The sequence below is a fragment of the Mastigoproctus giganteus genome, chromosome 5, assembly GCF_048544385.1.
Source record: "Mastigoproctus giganteus isolate SK-2022 chromosome 5, ASM4854438v1, whole genome shotgun sequence".
NCBI classification, from domain to species: domain Eukaryota; kingdom Metazoa; phylum Arthropoda; class Arachnida; order Uropygi; family Thelyphonidae; genus Mastigoproctus; species Mastigoproctus giganteus.
In genome coordinates this window covers 187,700,978-187,723,517 of record NC_143579.1, presented here as the reverse complement: position 1 = coordinate 187,723,517, position 22,540 = coordinate 187,700,978, and the positions used below count along the sequence as shown (strand labels likewise).

Sequence of the window (22,540 nt, the reverse complement as noted above, 5' to 3'; positions counted from 1 at the left end):
AAAAGCCTATTAAACATGGGTCCTTAAGTGAATCATTTTCGAGATATTGCACATTTCTAGTTGGGATCCACCACTGACTTGTTTGGTTAGGTTAGGTTATACTCATTCTCTTGTTTCCCCCTCTCTCAATGTTATCTCGTTTCCCCTCTCTTGTTGCTCTGAGACGTAGCAGGCATACTAGTACTTGTCAAAGTGTAGTCAACATGGAAAGTAGTTACAGCAACGAAGAGTATGCAGAGATGCATTTCGTGTATGGTAAAGCCAACGGCAGTGCACTCGAGACTGCACGTTTGTACCAAGAAGCATTTCCCCACCGAAGGCAGCCCAACAGGTGCACATTCATCAGGGTACATCAGTGCCTTAGAGAACATGGGTGCTTTGCACATGGAGTACGAAAAGGTAGGCCCAGAAGCATAACACCTGATGTTGAGGAAAGGGTGTTATAAAGAACGTCCTGTAACATCTGTAAAATCCTGTGGGGTTGAAACCAAAAATTAAAAATGTATTATCTTATGTTTAATAAAACTACCCTTAGCAAAGGATTCACAGATTTTTGCTAAACTAGTGCTCCCATAGTGAGTGGCGGATCTTAGCAGAAATGTGCATTATCTCGAAAACTGTTTATTTATGGCCCGATGTTCACTGGGACTTTTTTTGCTTATTTTAGTTTATACTTTTCACCTTTAAATTATTGTCCATCATTTTTTTAAACGTCCTGTATAAAACTCTTAGGTATGCTCCCCAAATTTTCCAACTGCTAATTGTTGCCAGCACCCGTTCATGCAGTTTACCTCGCATGACCATCATACCCGGCATTCTTTATTAATTTTTGTACTAATGTTTTTCAACTGAAGAAAGGCAACCTATGCCTGAAAGCTATCAATGTATGTTTATTTTAACTGTTTATATTATCTTCAATTTTAATAAACCATTCTAAGTTTTAAGAAGTGTAAAAATGGCTGAACAGTGTGTAAGAACTTTGAGAAAATGTAGAAGAAATGCTAGTGAAACATTAGAGATCTAACCAAAATGAGACTCTACGACTACAAAGATGGACAGAAAGCATTGAAGAAAGATAAGCAAGATTGGAAATGAGAAGACGGGTCAAACATCCTAAGACTAATCAAATAGAAGTACCGGATGCAAATAATCAACCGGCTGTAATTAATGTGGGAGAGCATGACATAGGAAATATGTGTTACAACTATGAGTATTGCAGTGCAAGATATTGGGTACATGAGTTAAACACATTGAATAAATACACTAAATGCTGTCATGATGGAAAGGTTCCATTTCACTCACTGTCTGAGACACCTACTATATTTCAAGAGCTGTAAAGCAAATAACTACAGAGAACATATATGAGAGTACAACTCAGAAATGGCATTTGCATCGATGGGTGCAGAGATTAAATCACCACCTGGAAATGGTCCATACTGTTTTAGAATACATGGCCAGATTTACCTTTTGGTCTCACTGCTATATCCAAACAAGGCAAATAAGCCAGGATATGGACAACTTTATATTTTCAATTCTGCTAAAGCAACAACAAAACGGCTTGCAAAACAATCAAACCAAGGGTGTGTGGCCAAAGTAATGCAACAATTGGATGAGATGCTGTGACAAGTTAACCCATTTGCTGAGTCACATAAACAAATGCATCAAATAACCCAGGCCAATTCAACAATGAATGTGCGCATGGCATTTATAGAAGACCCGGACTTAGATAAGAGACGATATAATGCACCTACATCCAAATTGGAGGTTGCTGCAATATTTGTTGGAGAAGATGGGGAACCACCTGCAAATAGAGACATATGCATATATCCTACATGTGACTGTTGTAGAATTATATCACTGCTGAACAAGAATTATATCACCGCTAAACAGGTGAAGACTGAAGGATCTAGATTAAACTATTTACACCATAATCAGAAAAAAGGCGTATGTTACGCCGGGTACAACTAGTTTGTTAAATTTCTTAACCCTTCATAGTACCAAAATAAACTAATATGGTAATAATGCTAATATAACTTTGATATCATCTATTTGGATCTTAGAAAAGCCTTTGATACTGTTGCACATGGAAGACTGCTGCACAAATTGGAGTAGTGTGGCATTGGAGGCAAATTGCTGCTATGGATAAAGGGATGGTTGAGTGGGAGAAGACAGAGATTGGTAATCAATGGACACTGCTCTTCGTGGACTAATGTTATTAGTGAAGTCCCTCAGGGTTCAGTGTTGGGTCCATTGTTGTTTTCTGTATTTCTGTATTTATTAATGATATTGATGATGGTATATCAGGCTTAATGTCCAAGTTTGCAGATGATACGCAGGGTTGTTAATGACACTAATGACAGTACTCTGCTGTAACAGGATCTAGAAAGGTTGAGCAGATGGGCTGAGAGGTGGCAACTGAAGTTTAATGTTGAGAAATGTAAAGTACTGCATATGGGAAGCAGCAACCCCCAGAGTAAGGTATCAACTGTGTGTTACTACACTGACAGTGGTAGAGAGTGAAAAGGACCTGGGGGTAATTGTGCAGGCAGATATGAAGTTTTCTGAGCAGTGCAGACTGTCTGCAAGAGTAGCTCATGGGGTCCTGTCACTGATATACGGGAATTTTTCTAGCAGGGATAAGAAGGTGATTATCCCCTTGTATAAGCCAATGGCCAGGCCACACCTTGAGTACTGTATACAGGTCTGGAGGCCTCAATTTAAGAAGGATGTAGAGCTGTTGAACGAGTACAGAGAAGGACAGCAAGATTAGTGAATGGAACAAAGGGTTGCTCTTACAAAGAAAGGCTTTAGTTTTGCAAATTACAGTGTCTGGACCCTAGGCACCTGCGAGGTGATCTGATCGAGGTGTATGAAGCGTTGATTGGTTTGAGCATGCTCAATGCGGATGGGATTCTTCCTCCTGCTCAGAATAATCGCCTGAGAGGGCGTAAATTCAAATTGAGGAAAGACGGTGTAGGATAGATGTGCGGAAGTTTGTCTTTAGCCAGCGGGTGGTTGATTGGTGGAACAAACTTCTATCTGTCGTAGAAGTTGATAGCTTAAATAGATTCAAGGCAGAACTTGACAAACAGTTGGAGTGAGTGGATGGGTGAAATAAGGGGGGTTTTTTTGGCTGATGCTATATAAGCTTGCTTTCTTGCATCATGTGCCTTTGCTAATATAAAATAAACTAAAACTAGTAATAATTTAGCATTTCTAAAAATTCTACCATGAAATGTAGTTTGGGGTAGGGTTCCTCATTAATTGAAGAGCACCATTTTTGCAACTATACAAGCACAGTTTTTGATCCCATGGCGTAGAATGTATTGTAAAAGAGAGTTGTATAAAAATTGGTAAGTGAAAAATTGGCTCAATACTAAATTAAGCCATGTTTATTTGGTTGTGGGGAGTGTTTAGAGAGAGTTAAAGTTAAAACTTGGTTTTTCAATGCTCAACAAAATTACACTTAGCCCCACTCACAATCTTTCAGCTGATGCTGTGTATTCAAGAATTATAAGATCATTCAGCAAATTTTTTGATTAAATCTTGTATATACACACTTGAGGCCTCCGTAGTCGAGTGGTCAGGAGCGGGAGTGCAGTAGCAAACACTCCTTGAGTAGACCGGGGTTCAAACCCCTGACTGCTGAATACGGTCGATCTGCCAACCCGCACTGGACCAGCGTGGCAGATTATGGTCCATTTCCCTCAGCATGAATTGTTGAGGAGGCTTCCATCCTGCAGTGGGTTGATAATGGCTGCACTTTACCTTTTTTTTTTTTTTTTATACACACTTTGTTCTCAACTTATCAATGAGTTTTGTTCAAAAGTCTTGTTAGTAACACCGTTTTTTTTCCCAGTTGAAAAATTTTTCCATAGAAATAATGTAATTAGCAGTAGCTGTGTCTAAGCTTAGTTACTTTGTAAACTATTTATCCTATAAATTACTATTTCTTTTAAATTGTAAATAATGTTAAAGCACACGTTAAGCATTTACACAGTGAAAATTATTACATCATACAAATAAAGTAGAAAAAAATTATTTGCCATGACTGCTGCTGAACATGTCTGGAATACTGGAGTGGACTTGTGTTTTGGTAAGCTAATTTTAATTCACATGCTATCAAGAAGTCATCAGGGTCATCTGTTGCATGAGGTACTCCTTCAACAGCCACACTGGTGGCCCTCTTTAAAGCTGGCAAAGTAGGACTTCAAAAAACTTTGCACTTCTTTTTTGCCTTCTTTTTCTCATAATAAATCATGTTAATATGCTAGAAGGTCTGATATACTCCTAAAGATTTATGCAAATCACAGTGTTTTTGGATCATTCCTTTTTTATGAGCTTGTAGGCCTCCTTCAGTTTTGTTGAATGCCTACCATTAATTTCCTGTTAGATTTTTTTCCCCTTGGGTTTTTTCCAACTGTATTCAGTGGTGAGGACTGAGGCATAAATATATTAAATTCCTTCCAAAAGTGCCTTCAGGTTTTAGGGCAATCTTGTTCAGTAGATTTCATTATGTGTGAGAGAAAATTCTGTAGGTGTAGAAAGCTTTAAATGAAAATATCCACAGCTTAAAATGCACGGCACCAGAATGCTATTCATTGTACATATAAGTAATGTTCTGTGAATACTTGATTATTAAAGATATTTTATTAGTAAGCATTCCATTTTACGCCTTCCTCCCCCCTCCCCAAAGCATATTTCAGTTTGATTCATTTTCTGTAATATGGACAATGTGTTGGCTGGAAGAAACACAATTTTAATATCAGGATGAAAATTATCTAAATATGGTGTATGGCTAAAGCATTGTCTAAAACTAGTAAAATTTTGAAAAGATTCCCCTTTTCGCAATAAATCCTCACTTCTGGCACAAAGTGTTTGGACCATTCTTTGAAAATTTGAAGATCACTCAAGCCCTTTTATTATGTGCCAAAATCACTAGCAAAAATGCATTAGTTATGTTTTTCAATGCACAGAACAGTTTCTCAATGACAAACAAGCAGTGGTATGAGTTTAAAGTCACCTGACTTGTTACTACACAGCAGTAAGGTTAGACCATTTTTAGCAGTTTTAAATACAAATATACTTTTCATTTTTTAATTAGCACCAGCTTCTTCACCCTTCATTTTTATGTTATACTAATGATCTGTGACTTTAAAATGCATGAACACCCATGACTTGCTTGGAAAGTTGCTGTATTTTCCAAATTCATTTACTTTTAAATTTACATACAGGATCTAGCTTTCTTTTGGATGAGGCTTAGGCATAAAGGAATTCATCTTTGATTCTGATCGTCAACAATTTCCACTTTTTTCACAACAGTGCATCTTTTCATAATTATTGTAGGCTGCATTAGTGTGGATACTTTTACATTTAAAATTTTCTTTGTTGTCAATAATAGTTCAGTAGTAGAAAGGTTAAGGCATTGCTAGTGTGAAATGGAGTTTCATATTTTGTTGTGTCCGTTTATTCTCTTTCATTTCAGAACTTATTGACTTTTTAATTAAGACTGCTCTTATCTATCTAACTAAAGCTAGTTAAACAAGCCAAGTAACAGCCATCAGTAGTCTAATGATGGGATCCACATAAGGATCCTGAAAGATCACCTTTGTAATAAGTTTAGGAATTGGGTCAAAAGCACTTAATTAATAAACTTTGTATTATTCATGTAGTAAAAGAGTGATTCATTTCAGAATTATTGACTTTCTTTGCAATTTTTGTGGTCTGTGCACTTTTTGTTGTAATAACAAAAAGTGCACAGTGAAAGTCTGACATTAACACAAACACATGAATTGAGTAAGAGAATTTCTGTACACCAGATGCTGATGCACTTCACCCCCACATGCAATACTAGTGAATGAGTTCATATCACCAGAATGCATACATTATCTTGCCATTAACAATTTTAATTGTTTCCTGTGGGAATCAATTTGCATATGTGGATGTTCATAACTAGAGGACCAAGTTTATATAGACACACATGTTCATGATACAGTCAGAAAGTTCTGAGGATATCATCATAGAATCTGTTATCAAATAAAATACAATATACACTACACACACAGACATACACACACACTTGAAATAGCCTTTCAGCTCTTGTACATTTCTGCTACCTGTGATAACTTTTTGAATGCACTGCTTGAATTATGTTTTTACAGAATTCAAAGCTGCCTTTGTGGAGGTGTGATCACTCTCTCTCTCTTCATTAGTGAAGTGCTGACCTCTTTGGTGTTGTTTCATATTTGGGAATGCAAAAAAAAAAAAAAATTACAAGACTAATGTTCAGATGCTATGGTGGATGTCACAAAACAATCATTATTTATAATGCCATGACACCTTCCATGTGAAACATTTAAATCTTCCTCCACTTCATCAGTCATTTGATTCCAATTCCTCTGAATAATTGTCCAGCTTCTATGATTTTTTCCAGCTGTGTGAGCTGTCTTCAAGCTTCCATCTCATTCCTCATTTTCTGGTTTCTCTCTCTCTCTCTCCCTCTCTGACCTGAAAATTGTTGAACAAGTTTGGAAGTTCTTTCTTTAACCAGTTTGCATCACTCAAAGCATATCTCATGTGTGTTTTCTTAGTTTCTGACAAAAGTTGATGTTAGCATGGAACTCCATTTTGACATTACACAAAAAACACACTGACTTCACCAAAGCACTATCACAGCATGTATTTCCACATATAAACCAGTGCAGTTACTAACAGTAGAACATGCACGATCACAAAGGTTTCAGAACTTTGACTGTGTGTGTGTGTGTGTGTGTGTGTGTGTGTGTGTGTGTGTGTGTGTGTGTGTGTGTGTGTGTGTGTGTGTGTGTGTGTGTGTGTGTGTGTGTGTGATGTTATCTTAATATAAAATTAAATGTGTAGTTGAAGTTTCAAAATATAGTGCTTAATTTTGTATAATAAAACAGTTATCTATAAATTCATTTAGTTAAAAATTGTCTTTGAAACCTATGAAATTAATTTCCTTAGAATGTTATTAGAAAAATATCTACAAGCAATTCTAAAGAAGAACACTCTTCTGAAGATTCTGGTGTGGAATATGATGCCCTTGTCAAGAAAGGAGATAACAATAAGGTTAGTCTTTCTTAAGGTTCTACTGTTGCATGAAGATACTGTTTAAAAGATTGCATATGTGTTTATAGTGTTGCTCATAGTTGCTGCTTTCAGTTTAAGCTGATATTGTCTATATAAATATAATTGTATTTGTAATGTGAAGGGACTATTCAAAAAATTATGGCAATTTTTCAATAAAAAAAAAAAAAAAAAAAAAAAAAAATACATATGTACAGTACCAAACCCCTTTTCCAAAACGCATGGGACCAGTGGCTTTCTAGATTTTTAGCAATTATTGAATTTTGGGTCCGTAGCAAGGAAAATTACAACACATACAAAATAAATAATTAAAAATCTTAAATTAAAATTTACTTTATCTAAATACTGTTAGTAAATACAATTTTAATACCACTATAATCAAACCAACCAACTAAACAGCAGAAATAAAAATTAAAATAGTTTGCTTAAAAATAAATACAGTACAATACTATAAATTAAGCATAGATAGTGTTAAAAAGTATATGAAGTAAAATATACTAGAACCTCAGTGTGAGGGAGTCAAAATTTTGCACCCTCGAATGTCAGTACTTTTTACAATGAACATCAAGTATTTCAGTATGCATTAATACATGCAGTTCAAATTTGATATAATGTGGGTGTTGAGAATATCTTTTAGCATTCGTGTTATAGCCTGAAATAAATTTTTTTCTAATTTTTAGTATGAATATGCAATGATCTAAACCAATTTTTTTATTGTGAACAATTTCATTATTCCCAATAAAAATCACACAGTAGACTGTCAATTTTCAACATGACAAAACAGTTTATTTGTCCTGAGTTTCATTTTCAGCCTTTTGAAATGAAATATCTTTTTTGCACATGTTGACATAGTGGTTCCAAGTTCTCCCTCCTTCAGAAGGGGGACGTAATTGCAGTGTGACACCATTGCTGTTGATGCCAGTCTTTCTCTGGTAAGAACCCTTGTCCCCTGACTCATCTTTATGTTTATTTGGCAAAGTGGGATAGCAATGACCAAAAGACCTACTGCACTCTTTTACAAAGGGTGATATCTTTACTTAGCTATAGTGAATTGTTTTCATTTAAATAGCAAACGCATACTAAACTTATCTCCCTTTTCAATCTCCTTTCAGTACCACAAATTAACAAAGCTTAATTATAGATTAAAATATATCAACACTCAATGGTGCAGTTCTTTTCAGAAAGACATTCTTATGAGTCTTTCAATAAATGAATTGTATGACATGTTATTGCTTAGCAATAACATGTCATACAATACATGTCAGTCCCTTTCAAAACTCAATTCCTGAGTTTTGAAAGTGACTGACAGGGATTTCAAACCAACAATTGGAACATAGTTTAATTAACTTTAAAATGTAACCAGTAATTGGAATATAAAGTTTTAATTACTAAGAAAAAAGTACATATTCTCATTACATTACAGAAAAAAAAACTTCATTTTTATCTAACAAGTGTCCCTTCCTTATGCAATTAATGTATCCCAGGGCACACTTTGCATTATATCTTTAGCAGTTTTTGCTATTCTATATGCGATTTCATAGCTTTCAAAAAGGGTATCACGTGGTTTACTGTTGAGCAGCGTTTCCCAAAGTTTTTTTGGCACAGAACACTTTTCATCTCACAACATATTAACAGAACACTTTTCATCTCGGCCGCCGTAGCCTAGTGGTCAGGCGCGCGGGTGCATAAGTACACGTGCCTTGAGTGACCGGGGTTCAAGCCTGTGACTGCTGAATACGGTGCTGTTTCTTGTATTCTGTCTATCTTGTGAACTCCTCTGACCGTTTGGTCGTCCCGGAGTATAAACAGATTATTTTTTTATATTAACAAAACACTTACGAAACACAAGTTTAGTGAGAGCCAAAGAACTGTTGCTAATATTTTATTACATATGGCACACTGTGCATCAGGAGCATCTTTATTTTCCAATACATGTAAATCCGAAATTCAAATAACTGTCATAATACTTTCGTTTTGGTCATTTATTAGTTGGTTCCTGTTTTTTCACTTTGGATTTCTGGGGAACAAAAGGATTGTTCATTCTGACTTTGAAGTGTGTAACAATATTGTGTTTGTTTTCATCGACCACAGTTGCAATACTAGAAGTACTTTGCTTCTCGTTTTAAAGTTCCTTTTTTCAACCACCAATCCATGATCACATATTTTAATAATAATATTTCGAAGAAATACTAATAATTAACCAAAAAAAAATTTATACAAGGAAGTTACTTTAGTGTGATATGAGTTCGCTTCCTCCTCTCCTTTAACCTGTGTACTCCAGGCTAAATCGCATATGAATGGCATACTATCACTACATTGCTACTTTTTTGTAGGTGTTATTACCTCTACGCATACTTCTCTATGCAAAAGCACACCAAAATAAAGTGTTCCACGGTCTGTTTGATTATTAGTCTATGCCAGTATATTAATAACTGAAAAAAAAAATTATGTTAAATATTATAAGATCTTTATTGTACAGTTCACCGGTACACGCAGGTACCACGACCATACAATACCCTTCACGGCACCATGCCAGGGGTTACATGATACAAAATGATACAAAAGTGGTTATGCTACAAATATGCAAAGTTTATTTATTTTTTAATTATTAATTATGATTTTTCGCGGAACACTTGTTCACATCTCACAGAACACTAGTGTTCTGTGGAACACAGTTTGAGAAATGCTGCTGTAGAACGTCAGTTATCCGGAAACCAATGTCAGATCTCTTCCGGACAGCAAAATTTTCTGGATAATTGAACGCAATGTAAAATTAAATAAATTCTGTTATAATGTATTAAGGTAAAAGAAAAAGACTTTATATAGGATGAAAAATATGAATTTATTTAATTTAAAAAAATAATGATAATAACTTATACATAAAAATTTTCATATTCAGATAGGTATTTTACTGCAAATTTTATATGCAAAAAAAATTGAATTTTTTAAAATAATGTTCGATCGGTTTTTGTTTCATTTGTTGTAACCTTTTTTCCCTAAGTTCCTTAATATCAGTTTGATTATATCGCATTCTTCCTGGTTTTTTTCCCATTTCAATGAAAAGAAACACATGGTGGTGTTTCTTTTCATTATTGATATTTCACCATAAAAAAAATAGAAAAATAACAAATCACACAGTTTTGGGCCGATGTTATTCTTATCGAATCTGGAGCTAAACTAAACATAATATGAAAAATATGTCATTGAAAATTGGGTTCATGGAAGCGAGAAAACCCATTAGTCCTAATCCAACACTTCACCAGATATACAACATAAAAAAAACGCAGAAATACTCTCAAAGCATAATAAACATTTGTCTCACTACCATTAATAATAAAAAAAAAAAGAAGAAGAAGAAGAAAAATCAGCCTTTCAAATTATTCTGGATAACTGACTTCCGGATAACCAACGTTCTATTGTATTTACAAAGCAAAAAAATTTATAACCAAATATATCACAACAATTAGCTCATTCTCATTTCCCTCTCAGAGTCCTTGAAGCTGTCACAGACATTCTTTCAGTTATGACAAGCTGGACTTTGCTACTTGGGAGACCCAAGTGCCAAGCAATATTAGTGACCACAGCAGCCTTTCATGGTGATTATCTGTTACGCTCTACTGTTAATACATTTCTTCTGAGTTTTGCAAGTCCGTTAACTCTTTAGTGTTAGAATTACATACATCTATTCAAATACTATAACCTAGGAAGGAAAGTACCTTTCTTTAATCCCCTTTTTATTTTTAGTTTATGCTAACCCTCTCTTCTTTGTTTGGGTCACCAAGTGGCACCACTCTTGCCTTCACGGGTGGGGCTGGTAACCCTGGAGACAATCTCCCAGGGCCAAAAAGTGCACATCATGAGTAATTCAAATTCTGACTTATCTAGGGTGCCATATGCACCCCAGACATCTAAAAAGAAAGATAGTTCAGCTTCTGGAACTGCCAACCACCACCAGAAAGCTGAGTCAGAAACCACTTCCAACTTATTTGATCATCCACTCAAGGTGAAAATCCAATTGGCAGATTCTCACCTTTGAGTTCAAAAGGAATTAGAAAGTAGAGCTGGATCTCCCTAGTCTGTGAAAAGAGTCAGGTCAAGAGATATTCTCATCGAGACCTCTAATACTAAGCGACTTTTGAGCATTAATCTCTCTTATCTCTAAATACATACCAATATATCTCTGCTTTTAAGAGATGTATTTAAATCCTTGAGATACACCAAAACTGTCTCAGTATAATATCTTTAGAAAAAACAGAACCCATCAAAATACTGCACATGGTGGTGTAGCTGTTTTAGCAGGACTACCAGTAACTGTGACACTCCACAGATCACTGAAAATCTCTAAAGGAGTGATCTCAGACTGGGATTTACTACATGTATCGGAAGAGGAGTGCTAGAAGAACTTAAAGAACAAGGAGTTATTCAAGTCAAGAGAATCTCCACCAGAAAAGATGGCATCCTGATCCCTACATGCAATCTTATCTTGACCTTTAACATACTGCATCGTCCGATATCCATTAAGGCTGGATATCTGGTATGGGACATCAGACCATATATCCCAAACTCGCTAGTGTTTCTGATGTCAGAAGCATGGTCCCAGATAGCTTTCTGGGGAACCCCTACTTGCACAAAGTACAGGTCAGTAGAACACAAACCATAAACCCCAGTCACCAACTGGAAATGGATACTAATAAAAAATCTGCTGATGATCACATCCTAAAAATTTTTGTCGAAGAAGACATGAACACAGAAAAGCCTTTCCTTCCAAAAAAGATAAAAACAAGAGTGAAAAATAGAGAACTTCAATAATACAAAAGCATTCTAAGTGCCTACCAAGAAATTAATAATGAACACAATAATTCAGTGGAATTGTGTTAATATTGATGACCTATACGATCTTATCTCTAAATACATACCAATATATCTCTGCTTTTAAGAGATGTATTTAAATCCTCGAAGATACACCAAAACTGTCTCAGTATAATATCTTTAGAAAAAACAGAACCCATCAAAATACTGCACATGGTGGTGTAGCTGTTTTAGTAAACCTGTATGTTCGTACCAAGCATGTCTTACTGAACTCTCCATAACTGTTGACATCCATATTACAATCTGCACCTTATACATACCACCAAGTTATACCATTCAACAAAATGACCTAAATATTTTCATAGCTCAATTTCCCACACCTTTCCTCATTCTGGGAGATTTAAATGGTCATCACACACTATGGGGTAACAACCATGTTTGTCAAAGAGGAAAACTAATTGAACAATGTTTAGCATGAATAAAGGGTTACCTACATATGTTCACCTTTTTTCTGGAAGAACTAACACTGCAATAGGCTTGTCCATCTGTTTAGCAGCCCTGTATCCTATTCTAAAGTGGACAATAAACAATGATCCACTGCATAGTGATATTTTCCTATAATAATTGACTACTAAACAAGCCCTCTTATCATCCTACTAAAATTCAACAGTGGCTCACTGATAAAGCAGATTGGGCAGACCTATAAAAAAAGTAGCTAAATTTGACCTGGAAATAATCCAAGAATCCCCAACTGTGAAGCGGTTGAATATGTCAAAACAATATTGCATGCAGCAGAAAAAGCCATACCAAAATCCTCTTCAAAATTGGCAATACACCCAAAAATCTGGTGGAGTGACAGATGCCATAAAAAAGAGCAAAGTAAAGCCTGGAATACCTTTTGCCACAGTCCAACTACAGCTAATCTTATCCAGTATAAATGTGCCAGAGTGAGAGCAAGCTAGTATGTTAGACACTGTAATAAAAAGGCAGCTTGTATCCCTTTTTACTTCAGCCATCAATCAAGAAACCCCTACACATAAAATTTGTGCATAAAATAAGCAAAGTGTAAAAGTTTAATTTTTATGTTCTGTAATCAGAGTTTATCATTATAAGAACTGGAAAAAAGGAATAAATAATGTATTTTTTAATATGACAACAGTAATTCAAAAAGGTAATAGTTTTAATTTTGGTGGTTTTCTTTTTTTAATAGGAACAAAATGAACATAAAAAAACTGTATACCACGATGATCAGTTCACTGTGAAACTTAGAAATCTTCCTTACAGATGTAGAAAGGTAAATACCAGTAATACATTTAGAAAAGGACGGCTTGGGAATCTTAATGAAGATTTAAATTGAAACATTTTCATTAAGTGAAATGGGTTTAGTTTATTTAAATATTTTCAGAAAGTTAAAAAGTCTCCAGTTTCTCAGTATGTTTAATTTTTAAATCCATCTTGAGGGAAGCCTTGTATCTGGTTCCTTTATGGAATTCTATTATTGGGCTAGTAGATAGGGAGATTTAACAAATAGTTAGACAAATTTATGCATCCTTTTCAGAAATCTGCGAGAACTATCAGATTTCTATAGAAGAGATTGGTTTGGGGTAACTCATGTTAAGTCTGCTAGTCTGATGATAGGATTCCATAAAGGACCCAGAAACAAGGTTTACCTCAGAGATACAGTAATAGGATTCAGTAGCCTAGTGTACAGAGGCTTAATAATTGATTGTACTGAGTAATTGGGGACTTTGTAACCTTCTGGAAGTGCATCTCTAAATTAACTCACTTTACTTGAGGAGAAAGTTTTGTTGTTTTTTTTTTAAATTTAATTATTTATATAACAATGTTTTATTTATAATGAAATAAAAATATCTGCGAGGACTAAATAAATACAAGAGCTAATCAGAAGGTAAGGTCTCCAGTGCATGTAATTTAAAACTTACATAGAAATGCTACTGTGAACATTTATGGAATGCTATGTGACAAATTAGAGGTGACTGTGCAGTTGTGTGTTAGAAATAGCCACTCTCATAGCACATATATAAAAGAAGTGTGAGGACTCTTTCTTAGGGCTAAAATCAAGAAACCAGTAGAAATCCACAAATAAATAAATTATTGCTGTGTGTGGTGAAGCAACAGTTGACTGCAAAAAATGTTTCTAATGATAAATCAAATAAGCATGTTTTAATAATACAATTTCTGTTCCTGTGGACATTTCAACAACAACTACATCTTCAACTTTTCCTGCAACAACTATGGTTTCATCAACCACTGCTGCATCTACTTCATCAGAGATCAAACACTGGTGTGCAAATTTTAAGGACCAGTCAGGTTTTCACTGTAGCTTCTCATAGGAGTGGCCTGGATATCGGAAAAGCATACCAAAGGAACCTCGTGAGGTTCAGAAATGATGAAGGAAACGACACTGACACAACAACGGAAACGGTACAGAGGGACTTTATTCAAAAATAGCAACATAGCACTGGCTGCCATGATACAGGTGCATCACTGCTAAAGATTGAACAGAGGGAAGAGGTGGTCCTCAGTAGGAGGTATGGCCACCCCTAATGTCGATGCAAGCTTTGCACCACCTGTCCATACTTGGAACAATGTTGTTGATAAGTTCTTGCGGTAACATTGTCCATTCCTCTGTCAGCGCCATCTTCAGCTGGTGAACATTTTCTGGTGGGTGTGGATGTGCCGCTATGTGTCTCCCCAGAGCGTCCCATATGTGTTTGATGGGATTTAGAATCAGCGGGAATGGGCAGGCCAATCCATGCGAACAATATCCTCACTTACCTCTCGCCAGATTAGCTGACGTCCAGAATCGCTGCTGAGACTGAATCTACTCTTATCAGTAAAGATTTTGTGGTTGTAACCTTTAGAAATAGTGTTGATCCTTAAGTTTCGCACACCAGTGTAGAATTAACTGATACTGTGTAAACTCGGGCTTCAACAACTTCTTCATTAGGTATGAGTTCTTTACCATCCCACTGTCTTCTATCTTTTCTGAGAGGAACAATTTCCTACCATAAAATACACTGTATTATATGATGTCAATTGAGACCACTTGGCTTTGTTCCATGGCTACAGAGAAAAAAACTTATGTATCTATATAGACTTAGTGATCTACTTAGAATGTAGTGTAAAAACTATCCTATGGCCCCTACTCACATGTTGTTCCCCCTCTTGGAAGATATAGTTTTCCTGTTAACTTGAGTGATTAATGGGCCTTTATTGCTGTCTTTTGTTTTGCTTAAATATGGCTTGGTTTGTGTTTTATATATATTTACATGTACGACTGTGTATATACTTAGCCTTGTATACTTTTTATACGTGTTTTATTCAATAATGGTTTTTATAGTATGTGCTCCAAAATTGAGGACTCTCGCGAGATGTTGACGTGTGGGACACCGTCTTTTTGTTCCACAGGTACATGGTCAGTGTTTATGTATCTGTGTAAATTTAGTTATCTATTGGGAGTTTAGTATATAAACTACTCTGAGGCCAACAAGTCTTATAATGCCATTCTGGGACAATACTGACTCTTGTTAACATTTATGTTAATTGCACCTTTTGCTGTCTATTGTATTGCATTGGTGTATATGCATATGATTTGGATTTGTGAACTGTAAATTTTTATGGTCCTGGAAACTTTTAGGGCTCTACCTTTATTATATTTAATACAATTTCAGTTAAATTGAAATTGAAAAATAGGATACAGAAAGCTTGGGTACAAATTTGACAAAGGAGGTAATTGATTGTTGTAATAAACTTCCACCTAGTTTTGCAAAGGTAAGTAGTTCCAAAAAATTTAAAAAGATTACACAATTATTTTGACCAACTGAAGTAGATAGAAAGTTATTTTTAAATTTTATTATTTATTTATTTTTGGCTGATTCTGTTATAAAGCTTTGATTCCTTGAATCATTTTGCTGATACTAATTCAATTTAAATTCAGTTTAGTCTATACCATTGTACTTTGTGCACTGTACATTTGTATTTTGTTATAATAAATAAATTAATTATTCCTAATATAACTCAACGTAGTTGCTAAACTTGGAGTATTTTTTTTATGTGTAGTACTCATTGATTTAAGACACAAAAAGCTGAACCCCTCTCTCACAAATGTTAAATTGAAAATTATACTATACTTTAATAGAATGGGTACCATTAATGCATCAAAGCACAAGGGACTGCCTTGCATGGGCATGTCAGCACCAGCAATGGATCACTGACATGTAGAAATCTGTCACCTGGTTTGGTGAATCCCATTTTCGACTCCATGTTGGTGGGTGCGTCCGCATTTGGAGAACCACATATTCCTTCACCAACACAAAGCGATGTGTAGCATCTGGATGCACTCCAGCATCTATCAACAAGACAGCATGCCGTGCCACATGGCCCAGCAGATTGCTAACTGGTTCCAGGAACGTGACAATAAATTATCCATCCTCCAGTGGCCACCCAACCTCAACCTGATTGAGCCTGTTTGGGACCTACTGTAAAAGGACATTCCGGTAAGAATGCTACATTGATTCACTTAATAATGTGTGGGCATTACTGGAGAAATCGTGCAATATTTGGATAGCACTACCACAGAACAGGTAGTGCTATCCATGCCAAGGCATGCCATATGTATTACTTGCAAACAGTGGCCCACACAAATTATTAGGGAGGTGTTGCTAATGCAAAACCAACTCAGTATATATATGTATCTCTTTTCACAAGCAACTCCACATTCATGACATAAATATACACACATAGTGTGTACAGACTGCCTAAAGCTAAAATTGCTGCATTAAAACCATGAATTTTGTTCGATTTTAATGAAATTGGGAATGGACAAATATTTCTAAAAGAACTAAATATAAAATTTCATGAAAATCTGTCTGCTTGGAGTCTATTTGTTACATGTGGATGGACAGACAGACAAACAGACAGATGGACCAACAAACATGGTAAAGACAATAGGCACTTTTGCTGCTTATATATGTAAACATGCTTAGCAACTCTCAGTAACCTATACTGAAAAAATGTACAGGAAACTAAATTACCAAGTCGCAAATTAGAAAAGATAAGCAGAGTCAAAAGGATGGTCAGTTGTGCTGGTATTTCCTGTTATTAGTAAAATATTATCATCATGTCTATGGTGTCACCTAGACTTCCGTCTATCTCCACCTGAAAAGCCTAATTTACTCAGAACTTCTGCAAAATGGGCCTGTATGGAAGAGGCCTCTGCACCAACGGGGAGCAGCCGGTACCCGGATATTCCCTTCCGATGGCCGTCCTGAGGCACATAGAACCAGGTCCACCATTTTGACAGTGCGTCATGTACGAAAGTCCTGCACCCACCAGAAATAGTGCTATACCGGTGAGTGCCAGCGATCCTGCTCCCAGGCTGCCCAAACCTGGGAGCCAGCAAAAAAAAAATAATAATAATAAAAAATAATAAATAAAAAAATTAAAATAAAATTTAAAAAATACAAAATAAATAAAAATAAAAAATAAACAAAAAATATATAAAAACAATAATAAAAATAAAATAAAATAATAATAAAAAAATAATTAATAATGATAATAAAAATAAAATATGTAAAAAAAATCTGCTACCCATTTGCAGCACTTTGCATTTGTCAATGTTAAACTTCAGTTGCCACATCTCAGCCCATCTTCCTAACTTTTCTAGATCCTGTTGCAGTGGCATACTGTCTTTACTGTCATTAACAACCCTGCCAACGTTTGTATCATCTGCAAACTTGGGCATTAGGCCTGATATACCTTCATTGATATCATTGTTAAATACACAAAACAACAATGGGCCCAGCACTGAACCCTGAGGGACTCCACTAATAACATTTATCCATGTAGAGCAGTGTCTGTTTATTACCACCCTCTGTCTTCTCCCACTCAACCATTCTTTTATCCATTGCAGCAACTTACCCTTAATACCATATTGTTCCAATTTGTAAAGCAGTCTTCCATGTGCAACAGTATCAAAAGCTTTCCTGCAATCCAAGTATTTGATATCAAAATCATTTTTTGCATCTAGTTCCTTTGTGATCACATCGTAGTATTCAGTCAAATTGGTCAGACAAGACTTCCCCTTAGCAAACTCATGCTGTGTCTGAACTATTACTGCAGTCTTGTCTAGGTGATCCTGCATCACTTCTTTAACCGGTGACTCCATTATTTTCCTCGGAACAGAAGTTAAACTAACAGGTCTATAATAATTCATGTCACCCTTTGATCCCCCTTTGTGAATCGGGATACATTTGCACATCTACAGTCCGTGGGGAACTCCTCCTAAATCCAAGGATGCTCTCATAATTATGGCCAAGGGTTTTCTAATCCCTCGCTACCTCCTTCAATATAACTGGATAGATCTCATCCACCACAGGTGCCTTTTTTATGTTCAACTTCAACAATTTCTCCTCCACTCTGCTCTTCATTATTACAAAATCATTTAGCTCCCTGTTAGAGTTTAGTAAACTTCTGTCCTCCTCTTCCTTACAGAATTCCTCATGTGTGAATGTAGATGCAAAATATTCATTCGGTTTGTTAGTTATCTGAGCAGGATCATCATTAGTCGAACTGTCGATATCAAATGAACCAACTTGATTCATCCCCTTCCTTCTAGATTTTATATAATTAAAGAAGTCTTTGCTGTTTTTCTATGCATCCTTTGCCAAAGATTTCTCATAATCTGCCTTCGCTTGCCTAATCACTGTTGTGACTTGATTACAGACTAGCCTATATCTGCCATAGGCTTCTGTGTTGCCTAATAATTATAATTTATATGCATCCCATGCATTTTCCTTCCCTGCCATGAGCCTCATTAATTCATCTGACACCCATTTAGGCCTGAACCCTGAATAGTATTTCTTAGTTGGTATGAAAAGCACAGTAGCCTCCAAAATAAGTTCCTGAAGGCTTCCCATATAGAATTCACCATTGGTAACATCATCAGTTGATCCCACTGTATAGAATTTAAAAACCATCTCAGACCACTGTAGTCACCTTTACGAAAGCAAAGCCAGGTGGGAAGGAGCAGCAGTGCGTAGCACACGCTTCTTGATTAGACTGGGGTTCGAGCCTGTCACCACCAAATACGGAGGATGCAGAAAGGTCAGGAATTGACCACCGCATATCCCGGAGCAATATGGCCTTAGTTGCTAATGCTCCTAAAAAAAAAAAAAAAAAAAAATTACGAAAGCAAAAACCCTTTCACATCAGTACACTCTTATCACTGTCACTTAGTTGTTCCTTTATCTGCAAATTCTTAATACACAAATAATCGCTGTTGATAACCAGATCAAAAGTATTACCCTCTCTGGTTGCCTCTCGAACATACTGCTGCAGAAAACAATCATCCAATAAATCCACAAAAGTCTTGCTAGTGTGCAAGTGACCAACCCACTAGTTCCAGTCAATATGTGGGAAGTTAAAATCCACCATTATAAGACATTCTGATTTACTAGCCCACTCTATTTGTCTGTACAATTGTTCGTTGTACTCATTAGAGTCGTTAGGCTTATAAGACACTCCTACTCTCATTTTCCCTTTCTCAGTGCTTATGTCACACCAGACTCACTCAACATTGCACTGTCCACCTATATCAACTGGATGCACTTCCTTAGATTTTGTGTTTAACTAACAGCATAACCCCTTCTCCCTTCCTACCCTGCCTATCCTTTCTGTACACATTGTACTCCCCAAATTCCAATTCTGCATTGCTTATATGTGTGTGATACCATGTCTCTGAAATCACAACAGTATTCACTTTTGATGTCTTGACCAGCACTTCAAATTCATGAAATTTATTTACTATACTCCTAGCATTGGTGTACATGCAAGTATACATGCACAAATTCCGTGTATTTATTTGTTCCATGATGACTCCCAGCAGCTATTGAAATCTCCACTAACCTGCTCTCCCGGTTGCTGCTCATTACAGTAAAGGCAGGGCAAGAATCACTTTCGTTTCTGCCTATGGCTGCTGTTAATCTTTTAGTCTGTGAATCCTCCCCCAAGCTGGCAGTTTTCTGACCCACCTAACACTGCCTCGATAACATCAGCAAATGTTCTTGCACCCTTTCTATTTAAGTGTGTCCCATCTCTGTAGAAGCATTTAGCAAGCACAGACTATGCTGAAAAAATTTCTACCCCATGAGCCTTGCATAATCTCTCCAGGGCTGAATTGATTGACAAGGCTCTCATCATATACACCCTCCTATCGTGTCTGGGCAGAATTGCAGACACTTTCAAATTTAATCCTAACTTGCGACTTTTTTTCAACATTGACCTGTACTTGTTAAGTAAATGTGCAGATCTCTTACTCTTAAGGTCATTAGTAACAACAATATCACCTTTTGTGCCCTTAAAAGATGATATTTGCTCTACAACGTCATCAACTTTTGTCCCTGGCAGACTACACTGGTAATGTTCCACCTATCCTTTTTGCATAATATATTCCTCATCTCCTTGACAACAGAGTCATCGACAATAATTAGCTCCTGTGGGACCAGTGCATTCTGACCAAGATTAGTAGTAGTAGTAGTAGCAGTAGCAGTGGCACTTGATGCAAGAAAGCAAGTGTAGGAGCTTATGCAGCATCAGCCAAAAAAAAAAAAAATCACACCATACCCTCCAATTGCCTGTCCAGTTCCTCCTTAAATTTATTTAACCTATCAACTTCCACAACGACAGATGGAAGTTTGTTCCAGCAATTAACCACCCGCTGGCTAAAGGCAAATTTCCGCACATCTATTCTACCTCTATCCTTTCTTAATTTGAACTTATGTCCCCGTAGGTTCATATTCTGAACAAGTGGGAGGATCCCATCAGAATTCAGCGTGCTCAACCCATTCAAGGCCTTATAGACCTCAATCAGATCACCGCGCAGGTGCCTAGTCTCCAGCCACTGCAATTTGCAGAACTTAAGCCTCTCTTGGTAAGAGGATCCCTTCATTCCCCTCACCAATCGTGTTGCTCTTCTCTGTACACGCTCAAGCAAATCTGCATCCTTCCTAAAATGAGGCCTCCAGACCTGTACGCAGTACTCAAGGCGTGGCCTGACCATTGCCTTATACAGAGGGACAATCACCTCCTTTTCCCTGCTAGCAAAATTCCTATATATCATTGACAAAACCCCATGACCTGCCCTAGCAGCCTGTCTACATTGGGTAGACAGATTGCCAGGCAACACAGACTGCCAGGCAACACAGATTGCCGCTGTGTTGCCTGGTGCATAGGAGTGAGCTCTGGCATTGAGTTGGGCATCTGAGAGCTTGATGGATTCACCACTTTAATACCTTCGAGGGCATCTACCCTACACCTCAAACTCTCAGACCCCCATCAGAACACTGAGTCGGTACCTAATTTCTTCACAGTCTCTGCACACAGAGATATCCTCCTTGGCTAAATCATGTCCTGTTCTAGTCTGGTCTGTAAACATTTCACATTTCACACATGTTTTTTTAGACTGTGATGCATTGGAGAATTGCCCTCTTTGGTTCTTCCCTGAACCACAGTACTACAGCTACTTTGTGCCCGTTGCTTTGCTGCTCTAGTCTGGGTCAGGATTCAATTAAGTGCAATTTAATTAACAGTGAAACTAAATAATTAATTTTTAATTGATTAACTGATAATAGTAGACTAAGCTAACAGATTTCTAATACTGTGCTATGTATTTTCTATCTAGTTTTAGGTTAAACCTTATGCTATCAAGTTTGTGATATACGTTACACTATTCCATATCGTATAACAATGGCGGCAAGTTATGAATGGTAAAAACTGTGGACACTAAGTATTAACTTTCAAAATCATTATCTAAATTCAAAATAAACCAAGGAGCTTGACTAGAACTATAAAGCTACTTATAGAAAATAATTAAATATAACAATTAAGTTAATAAAACAGCTAAATATAAATAAAAACTTAGCATTTGCCAGAGCTGCAAAATCTTGTCCATCTTGTGGATACCCTCATATTACAGAAGGATATAAAACCTCTACACTTATTGCAAAAATTATAATTTTCACTTTGAGCAAAAGTGATATAATAATGCTTATAATATAATAATCCTACAAATATATTATCTCTGTAGAAGCATGTGTTTACTTAGTTGTAGTTAAACATATGGTCTTCTTTCTAAAGAACTGAAGCATGAGTAATTTTGAATCAGATGTTTTTTAACAGAAATTAATAACATTAGATCCAAACTTTGATTTGAACAACAAAATTGATTCTTTGTTGATGACGTTGACTAATTCACAATAATACTCAGCTGGAATTTGGCATTGTTCCTCTTTCAATACAATCACCATTACAATAGTAGAAGCTGGTGTACTTGCCTTAATCTTATCTGGAATTCCAGCATTTCTCAAAGGTATGATAGTCAGGATAGTTGTGGAGTCTTATTTTATTGAAATCAGGCATTGGATTATTACTTTGTTGGAATGACATTGATTTCTGTAGATTTGGAGTTGCTGAATGAAACTTTAGCCATAATATCAATATACTAAGTAGCATTGAAGATTTCCAGCCTTACGTTGAGTAATCCAAGTTGAAATGAGGACTGGTGCCAGACCATAATGCTTCCTTCTCAAAATTTCATTTTTGG

The 22,540-nt window shown here is 36.3% G+C and overlaps 1 protein-coding gene across 2 annotated transcripts in view; it reads left to right on the top strand.

The window, feature by feature from the left end:
• The window catches only part of LOC150085940 (putative RNA-binding protein 19), a 496,890-nt gene that overhangs the window by 108,782 nt on the left and 365,568 nt on the right, over nucleotides 1-22,540 (top strand). For both annotated transcript variants that reach the window (XM_090374301.1, XM_090374300.1), the window contains 2 exons: nucleotides 6,985-7,089; nucleotides 13,127-13,210. In XM_090374301.1, the coding sequence (XP_090230427.1) occupies nucleotides 6,985-7,089; nucleotides 13,127-13,210 (189 nt within the window). The remainder of the gene's footprint in view (nucleotides 1-6,984; nucleotides 7,090-13,126; nucleotides 13,211-22,540) is intronic.